Genomic DNA, 17800 nt, shown 5'->3' on the forward strand with positions numbered 1-17800 from the left:
CAGATACAGGCTGTTATATTCAGTACTGGCTCTCTGTGCCTGTGCACTGAGGCAGAAGTTGTCTCAGTGCAGCATCTAAGTGGGTAACCTTGAAAAGGCAAAGTCGTAAGATGACATGTAAAAGTCTGGAGATGCTATGGCAGGACAGATGTGGCAGGGGTAAAAGCAGATGACATATCAAAGACCTAGAAAGCAACCAAGAGTCACATTTTAATTATAAACTAAATCCCTCCTTTAAAACTCTACATGTGGATTTTACCTAGGGACTCCATGACAATTCAAGACCAAAGGGTTATATCCCTATTCAGGGACCAGCAAAAGTTACCCTTTAAAGGACCTAATTATGCAGTGCTTATGGGGACTAAAATACCAGTGAATTCTTTTAGCCTTCAAACAACCTCACCTAGTTCATCATCAGATGCAAGCTCTCCACAGACCAGGACCCACCAAGTCAAAACAGCACCAGACCCTGCCATAAGAATCCATGCAATACCTACAGACATATCTCCACTGCTATGATGATCAATACACTACACAACCCACCTTTCAAGAGCCATCGGTCCCACACATGACTATCTCAAGACGTGGTATACCTCACCCAGTGCGCTAAATGCCCCCATAGCAACCATGAGAGTGAAACCAGCCAATCACTATGCTCTCGAATGAGCTCACACAGAAAAACAGTAAGACAAAAACACCATATCACCTGAGGTTAAACATTTTTCACAAAACAAAGACTCTATACCTGACCTCTCAATCCTTCTCCTCAAAAGAAACCTGCACAAACCCCTTTAAAGATGAGCCTGGGAGCTTAAATTCATAACTTTGCTAGACACTAAAAATCATGGTCTTAATAAGCCATAAATCCAGTGTCTCTGTTACAACAATCTGTAACCCACTAACATCGCCTTTTTGTCCTGTGACTGCAAAAGTGTTAATAGACTGCTTCACCTTGAATAGACCCTTTGAATGTGCTTTCACTACTTATGCTAAACAACCTGTTCCACTCTGTATTTAGCTGGACACTCTTTTCCCAAACCTAAAGAAGAGCTCTGGGTAACTCAAAAGCTTGTCTCATTCACCGAATTACCTCATCACCCTTGTCTCTCTAATATCCTGGGACCAACACAGTTATAACAACATTACAAATAGTGAATTCAGTGGGAATTTTGCTACTATAAAGACTGCAGGATCAGGCCCACAGACACCAACTGCTTTAACTGGCCTGCAACCAGACACTAACAGCCAAACTGTTCTCTCAATGTATGTTTTCACAGCAATTAAACACCTGCAGCTGGCCCAGGTCAGCTGATTCAGGCTCATGGGACTGTAAAACTGCAGTGTAGATGTTCGTGCCTGGGCTAGAGCCCAAACTCTGAGACCTTGTGAGGGTGGAGTGTCCCAGACTCCAGCCCAAGCCTAAACATCTACATTGCAATTTTACGGCCGCGCAGTCCGAACCCTGTGATCCCAAGTCCGTTGACCCAGGGCCAACCACGAATGTTTCATTGATGGGTAGACAAATCCTCAGTAACACTGGTGTAAATCTGGAGCTGCTCCACTGTCTTCAGCGGACTCATTTTGCATTTACACTGGTGTATTTAGAGCAGATTAGAGTAGGCCATAAATATTTTAGCTGCTTTTTCAGCTCTGTTATTCTGTTTAAAGTAGGAAACATGACAAACCTTTGATTGTTTTGTTCAATACCAAATAACAATTCAAAGAGAAACAAACAAGCAACAGTAAATGATGCCCAGGATGTACAAAAAACATTTGACAGAATTAGAGGAAGTGGGTGAATGTGATCAGGGCCACAGGTGCTCGCCCTCATTTCTTCATATTTAGGAAGACACCAACCATCACCTATTTCAATGGTCACCAATAACCCACACCAAATGGTGAGGTGACAGAATGGGAGAGACTAGAATTTTGGTCAGCCTGATTTAAAGACACAACCCTGAGGCATTTTAAAGGTGACTCCCACACTCCATTGTATACTGCTGCCATAGTACCAATGGCCATATATATAAAGATTTTTAAAACCTTCTAACACCTACTGAAGAATTTAAGTACTGACCAAACTGATGTTTCCTTAGGAGTCATCCCATTAAAGCTAAATGTATGAAACTAGCAAAAAAAACACTCCACTGCCACTATTAACAGAGAATGGGTCTGACCCTGCCACCCTTACTCATGTTAGCAGTCCTGCAGACTTCAGTGGGACGACATGTGGTAAGAACTACTCACATGAGCAAGAGTTGCAGGATTGTGCCTGTACTTGAAGTCAGTGATTATTATAGCGGCTGTTTCTTCCATTACAAAGATTTATGTGACTTCAGACTTTTTATATCCCAGTCTTAACTTACCCGCTAGGTATTTATACTGTGCTCATCACCATGGTATCTGAACATCCATGTAAAGTATGCATTAAATACTGTTGCTCATTGTGTTCAAGCAGCAGCTTTTGCAATGCTTAAAGCCCAGAGACGACAATGACAACACCAACAAATGCGTGGAGTATAATACTCTGCAAAAATTAAAATGCATTATATGTACATATATTTACAGTGATATCTGCCTCCTTATGGAGGCAGATTCTATAAAGACTGGAGACATGACTTGCAACAAGACACTCCGCCTTTATACACTAATTTCTATACACAAAATCTTGATGTGTTGCTAGGGAGGTTCTCAAATGGTTTAGATTCAGCCTCATGCTCTTTCTAAAAGTTCTGACCACACTCACCTCTGGCAATGGCATTCCATTGATGATCAAATCTGGCTGCTGGGGACTCTGCCCAGTGAAGGTGTGGTGATAAATGTGGTTGGAGCCTGTGTTCCTAGTGTTCTGATTCTCCACATTGAGGAAGGTGCTTTCAGATCTGCGACAACCCAATGGCAAGGTCTGCTGATGATAGTCAAAATAGTTGAGAGATGAAGTAAGTGAGGAGCAGCTCACCACATTCATTTTATCTGTCTCCTCTACATCCCGTGGTACCAGCCGGATATCATTCTTGCTGATTTTTTTCTTCTTGCTTGATTTCTTTTGATGCCCATAGGAGTACTCTGCAATTCTGTGGGACAGAAGAAGCAAAATGAATATCTAACAGAATCCTGTACTGTGCCCTGCTCACTAAATATTAAGAAACCCAGAGGGCTTAGCCCCATCTCAACATAGGCTTCTTATTCATGCACATTACATCATGTTTTGGGTCCTGTGGCAGTACGTGATCTTTAGCTTATTTTCATATGTATAAAGTTTATAGGTCAAACACGAAAAGAAAGGGGAGGGAAAATTTCCTCCGGGTTTTGTTTGGTGTTTATAATTGTTGATATTTAGTTACCAGGTATAAAAGTTCAGCCTGTAGAAAAGAAAAATGGAGATGTTAAGATCCAGGAACTGAAAAGGGTACTTGAATTAATTTCCATGCATAATAAGGATTTAAAAAGTGATTTAGTTTAGTTCATGTAAATCAAAACCCAGCATGATTAGAGGTTTTTCCAGATCTTCTCCCCAGCAATAAGTACAGCAAACTCCACATTCTTATCTTGCAAGCTTATCCCACCAAACTTCAAAGGCTGTTTGTATAACAACATTTTTCCAGGTTGCTTTTATTTCAACTCTTTCTTGGTAGCATTTGACAATATTAAATCCTCTCTTCAACCTTTCTTCTCCCCCCACCCATGCTCCCCTTTTCCCTTTTCTGGGAAATATTTGTTTTTCTTCTAGAAACTGGAAAACAAAAATGGTGTTTCCAAAGACAAACTCTCCTTTCAGACCTTTTCTTACATCAGCTTGTTTTTTATGCCTTTCTTTTCCCCTTTGCTTCGTACCTGCTGAAAGAATCAACTGATGCAGGATATGCATATTTACAAACACTGAAGGAAGAAAGTTATCATTAAACTACTGGAAAAATAATTAAAAACATGATTGCACTCAGCATTCTCTCTGTACATCTAGATTGAAGTGACCGTGGTTCTTTTTTGACACAGAGGACCGAGTATCATCATCAATATCACACAGATATAGATATGCATAAAAATGCCAGGCATCGCAATACTTCTCAAAGGAATTATATTGAACTGTAACCATAACCCAAAATATACATTCAAAAGTACTGAGTTTGTTACTTCTCATGGTAGGTTTTTTAGAATCCAATAATTGCAATTAAGAGATAACAGGAAGAATGAGTAATACATATTTATCTAGAAAGGAAAATATTGTACAAACATTCTTGCTCTACAAAGCTAATTGCCTAAGCAAGAAAAAAAAAAACACCAAGTCAAACAGCTCTCCAATATAATCTCATGTGCCTCATAAATGAGCTAATTTTAAGAAAAACCTCCAACAGATGTTGATAGGCACCGTGAAAAAATAAGAAAAGAAAAGACAAAGTCTAAATGGATACACGAAATGCACATATGGGATGCCTGATGATCAAAAACCAGCTAAGCCTATACAATACTTCTTTGCCTTTGCAGCTGATTTCTCTTGATCAGATTTACATTGATAACAGAATGTTCATTCCATTGTGCTTGTCAGTAAACGAAAGGAATTCAGAAGATTTTTGTTGTGCATGCTGGCTAGGATAACAACATTTGATGGAGCTTTAATTGTTTTGTTTACCTCAATGTTTAAGTTTCGCAATGTGAGATCCCAATTCTCACAGCATTCATTTTGCTGTCTTTTATTGACCAATTATTTAATTAAACTGCACTTCATTAATCCCTAAGACATGCTAAGCCTACTGGTCCTATGTATGAAGTTGTTAGGGGCACCACCACGATTTGATTTTAGACATTCAGATCCTATTTCTTGTTTAATGGACCAAGCTGGCAAGAAATCCAGTATATTAGCTCTCACTTAAAGCTAGACATCTCATAATATAGCACATACAGTACTTTATTTCCAGATGATTTTTCCCCATCCAGCAAAAGGGCTTATAAACACACTTTATGTTGTGAAAATGGGATGTAAAAACTGAACTCTCAGTTATTATATCTCTGTAAATAAAATTTTAAAGACTGCACATTCTCCTGCACTATAAAATTGCCACAGGCAATCGTACGTTACAGAGGTAGAGCAAAATTAATTTCCATTCCTTCCATCTGAAAGATTCAGTGCTGAAGGAATGGAGAAGTCATGGCTATTTCACTAGTAACAGGATTAAACCATTTATGAGGCATTGCAGCTGCTCCTTTATGGCATCTGATTGATATTCATGTGTGGTTAGCATTTGTCTACTAACTTGTGTAACACAGAGAATAGTAAGAGAGAGACAATAATCGCATGGCTGTTACATATTCAGGGGACCCAATTTCACATATTAGGCTTTCATACCAGCTAAGGTTTCAGATACAGAGATGACCTACCATCCCACATTTTGGACTTGCGATCATTCATTGCAAAATCATGCAGTATTGTAAATATGATCATTAAAACAACTGATAAGAACTAAATCAATGATTACATTTTCACAATGAATTGAGTTTACTCAAGGAAATTACTCTTTCCCCCATTTCTTTAGCTTTATTTTTACGTGTAAGAGCTGCATCCTAAAACATGCAGGCACAATAGTTATTTTATATGGAAAGAAAAGGATTTAAGTACATTGCTTCACTTTGTGAATTCTAGCTGAACCCTGATTTCTTTCATGGCGTGTTCTCCCAGTTCCCACTTTCCTTTTATACCCACCACTCCTGGAGAAAACCAACACATAAAAAGCACCCATAGTGACATCCTCTGGTGGGGACAGGATGCAAACACCACGCAGAGGAACTTTAAAGCAAAAACCACCACCACCAACTGCTACTGTAGGTGTGGATAGACCATTGTATATGGACTCAGTGCTGTGAGCACTTACACCTTCTCTTCCCACTTTGGGGTTTTTCCCTTTCCAGCTGCTCAGTGCTTCAAAATTCCAACTTTGTTTTACAACGAGGATAGTACTGCTCACCCAAGAGTGAGTACAACTAGATGAAACATAGTTCTCTCCTAAAATCTAAAATCAGGGGATCTCTCCTCTTTCGGTAACAATTCTATCTGTACTTTGAAGTGACTTGGGAAAACAATTTTTCCCCCTAAGATCCAGGAGATAGCTATGCTGATTTAAGCCAGATCCGTTTGTTCTGCTATAACATGCATTAAAAAAAATATATTAAGACAGATGGTGAAAACACACTTATTCAGATTGGAATATTCTTTTCAAAAACGCTTCTCCCAAAGTAATTTAAAAAAATAGTTGATGGAATTTTTTTTAAAAACTACATAATATAATGAACCCTCAATTTTGCTCCTACAGTAAGTGTAATACACCTGTGGGTTCAAAACAAATGAAGTAATTTAGATTTAAAAAAATCAAAGCACATATTGCATAGTACAAAGAAACAAGCTCACTTTACCTGCAGTTGTAGGTCCTGATTTCCTTGTTATCCCTTTTACACTTGACTGCCACAAAGATCATGGTGACAAAAAGAATGGCGGCAATAGAACCCAGGGCAATAATGAAAATCAGTGACAAGTTAACAGATCCTATGGATTCCTGGGCATCGAGAGCTGGAGACAGGTATATCAAAATCAAGGCAGAAGCAGAGAGCGATGTTTTTCCATGATCATGGGCCACCACAATCAGCTCATAAGTAGTCTTTGCATTCTCCCCAAATGCTCTGGTGGTCCTTATCTCTCCATTGAACTGATCTATTTCAAAAAACCCTCTATCCCCATCCGCCATTTCATAGGACAGTCTTCCATTCTCCCCCTCATCATAGTCATCTGCCTTGACCACTGTCACTAAGTAGCCAACCCCAGCATTCCTAGGGATGTACACTTCTGCAGTCCCATTGACCAGAGGTGGGGCAGTTATCACAGGGGTGTTGTCATTGACATCCAAGACGATCACTCTGACGGTAGCATTGCTCTGCAGGGACGGGTTGCCCCCGTCTTTGGCCAAGACCTTGAACTCGAAGGCCTTGGTCTGCTCGTGATTGAAGGACCTCAAGGCATAGATGTCCCCAGAGTTGGGATTGATGGAGACATAGGTGAAGACGGGCATGTCCCTGACTTGGGAGGGCACAATCTGATAGGAGACGCTGCCATTGAGGCCCAGGTCAGGGTCCCTGGCGGAGACTGACAGGAGGTAGGCCCCGGGAGTGTTGTTCTCCTGCACGATGACCTGGTAGTAGGGCTTGGAGAAGTGGGGGTGGTTGTCATTCTCGTCAGTGATCTTGACGGTGAAGGACTTGGTGGCCTGCAAGGAGGGCACCCCGTTGTCTCTGGCCTGGATGGTGAGGTTGTACTGGTCCCTCTGCTCCCGGTCCAGCCGCCCGTCCACCAGGATGGTGGAGAAGCTCTCGTACTCCTGCAGGCGGAAGGGCACGCTGCCCAACAGCTTGCACTGCACCCGCCCGTTGGCCCCGGAGTCGCGGTCGGAGACCCGCACCAGGGCGATGACGTAGCCGGGCGGCGCGCTCTCGCTCACCTCCACCAGCTCGCTGTTGACCGACAGCAGGTTGATGAGGGGCGGGTTGTCGTTGGCGTCGGTCACGCTGACCGTCACCTTGCAGTGAGCCGGGATGGAGTTGGGCCCCAGGTCCTTGGCCTGCACGTCCAGCTCGTAGGCGTGGCCCTCCTCGTAGTCGACTGCGCCGCTGACGCTGAGCAGGCCGCTCTGCGGGTCGAGGTGGAAGAGCTGGCGGGCCCGCTCCGACACGTAGCTGTGGAAGGAGTAGAGCACCTGGCCGTTGGTGCCCTCGTCCGGGTCGGAGGCGTTGAGGCGGAGCAGCGGCGTGCCCGGCGGCGCGTTCTCGGCCACGCTGACGGCGTAGGCCGGCTCCTCGAAGAGCGGGTTGTTGTCGTTGGAGTCGATGACCCGGATGCTGAGCCCCACCGTGCCGAAGTTGGGCGGGTCGCCGCCGTCCAGCGCCGTGAGCAGGTAGCTGTAGTGGGACTGCGTCTCGCGGTCCAGGCTGCGCTCCACCACCAGCTCGGCGAAGCGGGAGCCGTCGCCGCGCGTCTTGGTCTCCAGCCCGAAGAGGTCGTTGGGGGTGAGCTCGTAGCTCTGCACGCCGAAGCTGCCCGAGTCCGGGTCGTAGGCGCTCTCCAGCGGCACCCGCGTGCCCGGGCTGGCCGTCTCCGAGATCTCCAGCTCGATCTGGTCGGTGGGGAAGCTGGGCGCGTTGTCGTTCAGGTCCTTGATCTCCACCTTGATCACGCAGATCTCCATGGAGCTGGACATCACCTCCAGCGAGATCACGCACTTGGGGCTCTGCCGGCACAGCAGGTCCCGGTCGATCTTCTGCTTGGTCACCAGCAAGCCGGAGCCCGGGCTGATGTCCACCAGGTGCGGGGCCGAGTTGGAGACCACCCGGAAGGCGGCGGGCTGGCGGGGGTCCAGCACGAAGCCCGCATCCCGGGCGTCCTTGGCGATGTTGGCGATCACCGTGCCGGCGCGCTGCTCCTCCTCCACCGAGTACTTCAGGTTGATCAGGGCCCCGGCCCCGGTGCACAGCAGCAAGGCGAGCAGGACGGGGAGACTATCCATCTCCCGGCTCAGCACACGGTGCGCCCGTCGGCCCTCCGGCTGCCTGTTGATATCCCAGCTGCGGAGGGGCGGGGGGTTGAGGCTTGGCTGCCCGGGGAGGAAGCGGGGTGGTTTTGTTGTTGTTTTAAAGAGGTAAAATCAGAGGCAAAAATTGTCTCGAGTCAGGAAGAGTCGCTCAGCTCGTCTGCTGCCTTCTCCCCCGGCAGTCAGTCAGTTTCACCTCTCCATCAAAGTTAGCCTCGATCGGCACAATAAAACAGCGGTTCCTTTCGCCCATCGAGGGGCATGGGAGTTAGAAGGTACAGAAAAAAAATGTCTTTTACAGAGAGAGGGAGGTGTTTTATTTTTAAAAAAATGACAGAGCAGTCAATGTAGAGGGGAATCTGGATTTATTTGCACCTGGCATGCGCCATGTCTCCCCCCCCTCCCTAAAAAAAAAAAATATAGCACAGACCTCATTGCAGAGATCAGGCACACTTCAAACGCATCCTCGTGGTTATTGCATTAAAAATAAAATCTTAGTAAAAAAAAATCAACAAACCAAGCAAGCAGACACAGGGAGAGGCTGGCCTGAAAGTGCGGCTGCAAACGTGCAGGGGTGGGGGAAGCCTTGTCCGATCATAAGTCACAGACGGGAAGAAGGGGGGAGGGGAGCGTCTGCAAAAGAAGATGCTGCCGGGGGTCGGGTTTGTGGGGTGGGAAGGGGGTCCTCAGGGCGCTACCGCTGAGCCACTTCCCCGGGCGAGAGCTGGAGGAGGCTGTGTCATCTCGGCGAATCACAGACTGAGCCCTGGAAAGGCACGCTCGCCTTTAGAAACCCGAGCTATGCATTTACACCGTATCCGCCACGCAAGTTCTTACAGCAGTTTGTATGGCCGCTGCAACGGGTGACTTGCCCCACCGCTCTTCCTCTTCCTTCGGCTCGCCCGGGGGAAGTGGGAGCGATATATTGGCCAGGCAAAGTCCGAGGCGCTACAGCAGGTGGGGTGGCAGGGGGGGGCGTGCTCCGCTCCGCTGTGAATCAGACCGCTGGTGTGCTGAGGTCGGAGACAGCCTTTGCTTTTTTCCTCTCCCTCTCCATTATTATCTCGCGTTCATCGGGTTTGCAGATTGCAAAGGAAAATCAAGCTCGCTCCATGAAAGTTTCACTTCCAGGCGCATAGTCACTGAATTGGGGCTGGATGCAGGCAGGGAAAAAGCGCCAGGCGGGCGCCGTGGCTGTGTGTGTGTGTGTGCGCGCACAACCTGCAGAAATGACGCCGGGGCTGAGTGAGGATCTTTTTATTTAAGTTCTTCAGCAAATCCAAGCCTCCCAAATCCCGAGGAGCGGCAGCTGCTGCAGGGCGGCTGGTGCATCTGGCCAGCCAAGCCAAGCCCAGCCCAGCGGTGCCGAGCGCGTGCGAGAGCGCCTGGGCGGCTTGGCTTCTCCACCTCGCTCGCCGGCTGCTCGCCGCTGCGGCGGCGGCTGCTGCAAACTCCTGGCCACCACCACACCGTCTGGAGAGGGAGCGCGACTCCGGACCTGAGCTACGCCGAGCTGCAGCCAATCAGCGGCCATAGAAACGCGTTTCTGGCTCAGGGGAGGGGCCACAGTGGAGCAAAGGGAGGGAGCCTGCCGGAGAAACTCGCAGAGTGGGACCGAAGAGCGAGCGGGGCGGTTCGAGCCCTTTGCAGCTTCTTTACGGGCTAGGGGTGCAGCGACGATCTGGCTGTTTCGTTGTTGCTTTCAATCCTTCATGAAACCGACCGGGTCTGTAGCTGTCAATATGTATTTTCTGTGGTGCGTGCCAATGGATTTAAATATTCGGACGCTTCCCTGTCTTCCCCCAGCCTCCTACTTTGCAAATGCACCCTTAATACGAGGTGCTTGAGCCAAAATACAGCAACTCATTTTCCTCTTTAAATAGTAGAACCACCTGCCGTGTTGGAGTTCTCGATTTGCTCACCCAAGATTGAACTGACTGCATTATTACTTTTGAAGGAGGGAAAAATCATATCTGCTAGATCATTTGTTTCTCATTGACATTACTTGAATGCATTTTGTTTCATTTAAAAAAAAAAGTCACCCCCAAAAGACTAATGGGTGAACACAAATATAACTAACATCTGACATAAGATCTTTGTTGCCATTGGCTTTGATGCATCTCTCTAGGGGCCAACACACCAAATATTTATGTTGCACCCCAACAAAAAACCTGCTTTCATCCAAAAACATGGGAATGTGCATTGAACTGAAGTCAACTAGCTTTAATGAATGTTACACTGTCAGGAGAAGGCCTCTTCTGGCATTGTCTCTACGTGATAATTAGGGTCACTGATGAATAGAAAGGAGGTGTGCTTAAGGTCTCCCATGACTAGCTTTCGAACAGACTGAATCCTTAATCAATGACACTGCAAAGGAGGCTTGTAAATTAAATAGTGTAGGCTGGAAGTTGAGAGTCAGAGAACAAGAATCTGGTCTGTGTTTCTATTTTTTGGTTGGTTGATTGACTGGTTTTTAGTAGGTTCGGTGTATTGGTTTCATGTTATATATTTAAAATCCAAGCATGCAGTTGGTATTCAAGAAAAAATCCTATTAAAGTCAAAAGGGAGTTTAAGACAGCAAGAGTGGGCCGTTTAATTACTGATTTCATCAGCCCCTTCCTGCAGGTATGTTCCACATTGAATGAAAGGTGTGGATTTAGTCTTAATGTGTTGAGCACACGTAGGGGAGTTCAGCACAGCTTTGTCTAAAGGTTTCTCTGTCAACCATTTAGAATGAACTGTCTACCCGAGCAATGAACATCTATCTCGTAAAAGGAATAAGTGATAAAAGCTTAAAGGGACACATGCCCTCAAAGCTTCTGTACTTGTAAATGCAGAGCAGGTGAGTAAACTAATAATTAGCCACTGTGACAATATTGATAGAGTCATAATGCTGATTATTACACTTTCACTGTAAGCTTAATGAAAGTAAAATGGAGTCATAATATTTGCTACAATCATTACAATCTACATCTAACACATAGGGCCTGATCCAGCAGTCCATCTTAGGGTATACTTTCAAAATATATTAGGTATGTCGAAAGTAACCCACTTGTCAGGTTAAAGGATGGGTCACCTTTACTTATATTTGAAAAATATAGTAAGATTCAGATTGAAATTTACTGTATATAAAATTAAGGCAAAGAATATCCATAGAATAGTAAACCTTGGAGAAGCTGTAAAATAGCATAAGACTGAGAGCTTGATTCATTCCCACTGAAGTCAATAGGGGTCGTTTCACTGACTTTGGTGCATTGGATCAGGCTGTAATATTTTAGGTGTCAAGGACTTCCATTTTAGAGACACAGGATTAAAAAGATCTGCAATCTGACGATGTAGTTGAAATATTTTACTCGGTGTTAATTTTTTTTTAAATACTCATCTCAGAAACGCAGAAAGTATAAATATTGAGGAAGGTAACAAGGCAGCATCCTATGTCTGAAAAATAAAACTTCCATTGTACTTATCATTCTTATTTACCTTTGATCTGGGTGTGTGGCAATAAAGTGCATTTAGGTATAATTAAAAAGGCCTAAAAAGGGCATTAGGAAGATTTTATGGCTTGAACACAGGATGTTATTTGTGTATTTGGCAGCCTTCTAAAATATTGCCTGGACATTTTAAACAGAACAATTTGCATCATTCTCAGATGTTTTTAAGCTCTGCTTAGAAGCTTTTAGCTGCAAAGTTTAAAACAAGCTGTTCCCCTTTGAGTTAAAAAAAAGGGATGATGATGATGCTTTGTGGCAAACCTTGTCAGGAACCCATTGATCAATAAAAGTAAACTGGCGCCTTCAAGATTTGATTGAGCTAGAGAAAGAGTCTGAATAAGATTCTCAGCCATTAACAATCCCCCAGGTAACGAGAAATGGAAGAATTACTCAGGTAAAATTATTAGCATTGCCGTGGCATTTAAAAAGATGCTCACAACAAGATAAGCAGGCAGCAGACCTGCTTCCTCAGGGAGGCTTAATAGAATGTGTACACTCTGTTGTCTTTTTGAAGCTAAAGGGGAATGCAATTCATGTACAATGTCATTACCTAAGACATGTTCTGCATTGGATCTCCTTTATTAAGGAGATCTGAAAATGTTTACATTACCAAAGGCTTTTATCTTTCAAAGTCCCCATGATCCCAATCTTTAGTGACACGTATTGGGGAGGAGGGGAGGGGAATACCAAAAAACAAAAAACCCCAAACCACAGCCACCAAATAACAAGCAATGAAGGAATTACGGTCATCATGTCACTGCTTCGATTGTTCCCCCACATCAAGGTGCAGTTGCCAAAGCAGCTTCCCTGTATCTATTGGGAATTACAATCCTATCTGTCCTGCTGATCTGCTAATATGTACACTTAATAATCACCATTTAATAATTATATTGACAAAATGGTCACGGAAAACACTTCCTTAGAGCTGGAATTTATCTGACTGACTAAAACCCATTTTGCATTTAAGACACAACACCACAAATAAAGTCCTCCTTCTTTATTGTGTCTTCCATTTACTTTGGTCCCAGAGGGAGAGGAAGTGGCTGCATGTTTCTTTTAAGACACAAGAGAGACATCTAGTGACCCTTGGTGGTATTTTCCTTATTCCACCACCAGCTTAAAAACAGTCACTTTCAGTAAGGGCTGCAGCATTTTGTGGCTCATGGCATGGTGCCTTTCTCTGAAGCAACTCCTCCACCTTGGAGGGGATATTGGAAAAGAGATTTTTGTCTTTAAAATGCCAGACATGCCACTAAAATAGTGCAGATTAGCAAAGCATTCCATTAAGCCTGTGACATTCCTTTCACGTCCCTGGGATTGATAAGGAACCTGTTGGTCCAGCATTAGGAGAAAAAAGCACACACAGAGGTGGGAAACCAGTGCGTGTGAGAGCTCAGAGGACTGTCATTAGGAATTAGCAGCATACATTTTTAAGGATTTATATCCCCGCAGGACCCATGCTGCATAATCCAGCAACACATCTGCTCCCCTCCCCCACCATTTTATCAAATCAGTGAGGATTACCTGTTTTGTTTTATTTTCATATGAATTCAAAACAGGTTCAGAAATCAAAATCAGCCTAGCCCACCCCAGTTTTACCTATTTCAGCAGCTCAGTAACTTGCTGGGTTAGCATCTCTTAATGCATGTTTTTGGCACCCTTTCTATTCCTAATACATGAATTGGCCTTGTTGTTTCTAGATAAGATCGAGCATGAGAATTTTCTTTTTTGACAGGAACATTTACATCCATGCAGCAAAAAGCAGGTTCACAGATGGGAAAACAGACTGCTATTTGGAAGTCTTAACGTGTCCATGGTATGCTGACCTACAAACCCAACTATTAGTCTAACGGAGCCCCTCATGTCTGCTTAACTCAACTCCATCCTCCACTGACTGAGTCCCCTTCAGCAGGAAAGCCTGGGGGTCTTTTAGTCCTTCTCCCAGTGGCTTCAGAGGCAGTCAAGCTTACTCCCCCATTTCCTGTCTTCCAAAGAGGGAGCAGATAAGTCTGCCTTTCCCAATCCATCCAGGTGCTCTGAGGGTCTCCATCCTGCCTGCACTCCATCCTACAGAAGCAGGACCCAAGACATATTCCAGTCTTGTGAAATGGGGAGAGGAAGACTGCCTTGGTCCCAAAAGATATTCTAGCAAATCCCTCCTTCCTAAAGACTGGCACAGGGAAAAATCCAGCCAGCCATATAATGAATATCAGAAGGACACCCAGCCCTGAAGGTGACACAGAGTAAATGAGAGAGGGGAACCCAGTAATTGCTTGGGAGAGGAACTTCACTGGGTTATTTTCTTCCCTTCCCCATGAGGCCAAGGGAGTAGAAGCCAGGACTGGGGGGATGGGGGCAGATTGGAATCTTCATTAAAGAAAGGTCAGGCGGAGAGTGGTAGAAGGAGGTCCTCTTTGCTACCCCTTCCCCAGCTTCAAGAAAGGAGATCTTTGCTGATGGTGACAAATTCACCATTGTTAGATCACTTTTTCCGGTTCAATTGAGCAGCAGTGAAGACACGCTTAATCAATCTGGAAATCGATCTATTAAAACCACCTCCCCAAAAAGCGTAGTGCTGGGTCGACGTGAACACATTTCCAATTGGTGCGGTGCAGTGGAGATGGCACGCTAAAGGGAAGTTACGACACTCTGCGTAGCTTGCACAACTCCCGTCTGCTGCCAAATTTTGCCGGCAGTGTAGACCTGCCCCTAGTCTCTGAAGAAGAAGAGCTGTGAGCTATCATTGAGGCCAGAGAGAGATGGAGGAGGGGTCAGGGAAGGTAGTAGATAGAACACCTCGGCAGCAATCAGTAAAGCATTTAATACTGTGTCTCATAGAATCTTATTTGAAAATTAATTCTGATCACTTGTGCCATGTGGGTTGAAAACTGGCTGAAGGACCATAAACAAAGGGTAATTAGAAACAGGGGGAGGTGTTTATGGGGTACTGCTGGGATCTGGGTTAGATCTGCTCTCATTTAATACTTTCATTAATGACCTGGAAAAGGGAGTAAACAGCATGTTAATGAATTTGGCAGATGATACTAAACTGGGAGGTGTTGTGAGCACCAGAGAACACAGAGAATTAACACAAAAGGGCATACAGAGATTAGAAACATGGGCAGGAAATAAAATGAGATGCATCTTGGACAAATGCAAGCACATTTTACTGCATCCAGGGCAAAAACTCTGGCACAGCTTTTCTATGGGAGGGAGAAAGCTGGGAAGCACAAGTGCTGAGTGAGAGTTAGAGCATATTCTGACAGAACTCCCATTGAAGCCTGCTGGAGCACTGTGCAAGGACATTTAGGGAGTATCAGGCCCTTAAATCCAATAACAGAGAGCAGATTAGACACACGAGTCAGCCTTGCGTTAAAGCAGCAAGGAAACAAACAAGCCACTGCAGTTTGGGGCTGCATCTCAAAATGCATCACATCCTGTTGCAACAAAGCCATAGTCTCTATGTGGCGCAGATGTGACCAGACCTGAAATATTACATTCAGTTTGGGGCTCCTCAGTAAGGGCCAGATAAACTGGAGAGAGTTCAGAGAGATGCACCAAAAATGATCGACAGGCTGGAGAGATTGACATGTGAAAAAAGATTAAAAGAGTTAAATATATACGGAGAGCGCGCTGAGAGAGGCGAGCTCTCTGAAGAGACAAAGTCACACTCGTAAACAGATAATGGGAGTAACTACTGAGGAGGGAAGGGAACTATTTAACACAGTTGAAGGGGGCATAAGTAGGAGTCATGACATTCAATTGAGAAATAGAAAATGTAGGTTGACTATCCAGAAGAACCCTCCAGGGAGATAGAAGTTCCATTGCTTACAATATTTAAAAACAAACCCCTACTAAATGTACAAACAGGGTCAGTGCATTGGCAGAGAGAGGAGCTGGAGGGACCTAACACTCTCTCTCGTTGGCTTGTTAAACCTTTCTTCAATGAAATGAATATAGTTATAGGGAGTGATATTGGTTATTATTTATATTACAATAGCACCTAAAGGCTCCAACTGAGATCAGGGCCCCATGGAGCTAGGCACTGTATAGACACACAATGAAAGACAGCCCCTGCCCTAACAGTTTATATTCTAAATAGACAAAAGTGAGAGGGGGTAACAGGGAGGTGCAGTGACTGGCCCAAGGTCACAGATCACGTCAGTGACAGAGTCAAAAAATATAACCTTGATATCCTGAGTCCCAGGCCAGAAATCTACCCCCTCAGCCCCATGGTCTCTCCAAATTTCTGCTATCATTGGCAGGACTGTCTTTGTCATCCATCATTTCTCTGGTCTGTTCCTGGGCGAGTTAAAGAAGCACTATTCAGCCCCATGGGCGAGCAGAGAATCATTGGGTAACATTCAGTCAGACAAACAGCACAAATGTTCATGCCATTCAGCAAGGTTATTATTTTACACTCCCATCCCTAATTTTGGGTCCAATGTTTATTTACTAGAGGTATTGGCTGGATCCCAAAGTACTAAAAACATTTTACTTCCCAAAGCATATTTAGCAGCATCAATTCCAACCCCCATCCATTACATCTCCTGTCTCAGTGGAAGTCAACAAGTGCTCTCAGCAAAATGGATTCATAATCCTATTATCAGTTCAGATAAACTAGGGGAGGAGAACACACCACATCCCAAATATTTAATAATGGGCTATTCAGTCTAGCAGAGAAAGGGAAAATACGACCTAATGGCTGGAAGTTGATGCTAGACAAATTCAGATTGAAAATAAGGCATATATTTTTAACAATGAGGGTAATTCACCAATGGAACAATTTACCAAGGGTCAAGGTGGTGGATTCTCCATCACAGGCAATTTTTATCAAGATTGGCTGCTTTGCTAAAAGATCTGCTCTTGGAATTATTTGGGGGAAGTTCTATGGCCTATGGTTCTATACGGGCAGTCAGGCTAGATGATCACAATGATCCATGGGACTCATAAAAATCCATGAACTAAAGCATGCCCATTAATAACGATGCCATACATGGGCTTTGAAATATAAACCCTGCTCATCCCTGCATGTTGCAATACAATTAGTTTTGCCAAAGTCCAATACAAATCACAATGTATTATTCATCATTCGTTCTTTTTAGCCTAGCCTGCAACAGGGAATGGGGTGGGGGAGTTGCATTTCTACCAGGCCTCCTTTGGTTTTCCTCACCACCACCATCCCCCCTTGGATTTCAGTTGCAACAGACAGATGCCAAACTCCATGCTACTGCTTGCCAGCAGTAGTATCTGGTTCCCTAGCAACCTCTTCAGGCAGTTGTGTTGGCATCTGTAGAGCTGCCTATGGGCCTGTCATTTGGTTAGGCTGCCTTGTCTTCCTGGATGCCAACTTCCTGAGTTCCCTATGACTCTGAAAAATGCAGAGCCAGGCCAACAGACTCAAGCAGGTCAGACAACAGTGCGGGGGGCTCTCAGAGATGCTATGGGTTTGTGTTTACATTATAGAGATACACCCTGGGTATCATTATTTATACTGCAGTAGCACCCAGAGATTTCAATCAGGAACTGGAGCCTCACTGGGCTAAGCATGTACACACATATTACAAGCCCAAGGAGCTTACAGTACATAGATTTTGAAGGATTTAGTGGCTAGGGTCACCACTGCATTTGCACCTTCCTTGTCCAGGGGCTATGAGAGCCAGGGCAGCCCCTGGATGCCCAGGAAGGACTAGGGCTACTTTAAGTTGCACCTCTACTTGCCTGGCCCCAGTGGTCACTGCAAAG

At 44.8% G+C, this 17800-nt stretch overlaps 1 protein-coding gene across 4 annotated transcripts in view; it reads right to left on the reverse strand.

Annotated features, from left to right (window-relative positions):
• PCDH19 (protocadherin 19) overlaps positions 1-10247 on the reverse strand; it is a 102084-nt gene extending 91837 nt beyond the window's left edge. For all 4 annotated transcript variants that reach the window (XM_067548392.1, XM_067548391.1, XM_067548394.1 and 1 more), the window contains exons 1-2: positions 6403-10247; positions 2747-3074 (exon numbers count right to left, since the gene is read on the reverse strand). In XM_067548392.1, coding sequence (XP_067404493.1) covers positions 2747-3074; positions 6403-8540 — 2466 coding nt within the window. In that variant the 5' untranslated portion in view covers positions 8541-10247. The remainder of the gene's footprint in view (positions 1-2746; positions 3075-6402) is intronic.
• Between the last annotated feature and the right edge of the window lie 7553 nt (positions 10248-17800).

This window comes from Emydura macquarii, unplaced genomic scaffold, assembly GCF_026122565.2.
Source record: "Emydura macquarii macquarii isolate MOO-44397 ecotype Brisbane River unplaced genomic scaffold, CSIRO-AGI_Emac_v2 contig_1253, whole genome shotgun sequence".
Lineage (NCBI taxonomy): Eukaryota > Metazoa > Chordata > Testudines > Chelidae > Emydura > Emydura macquarii.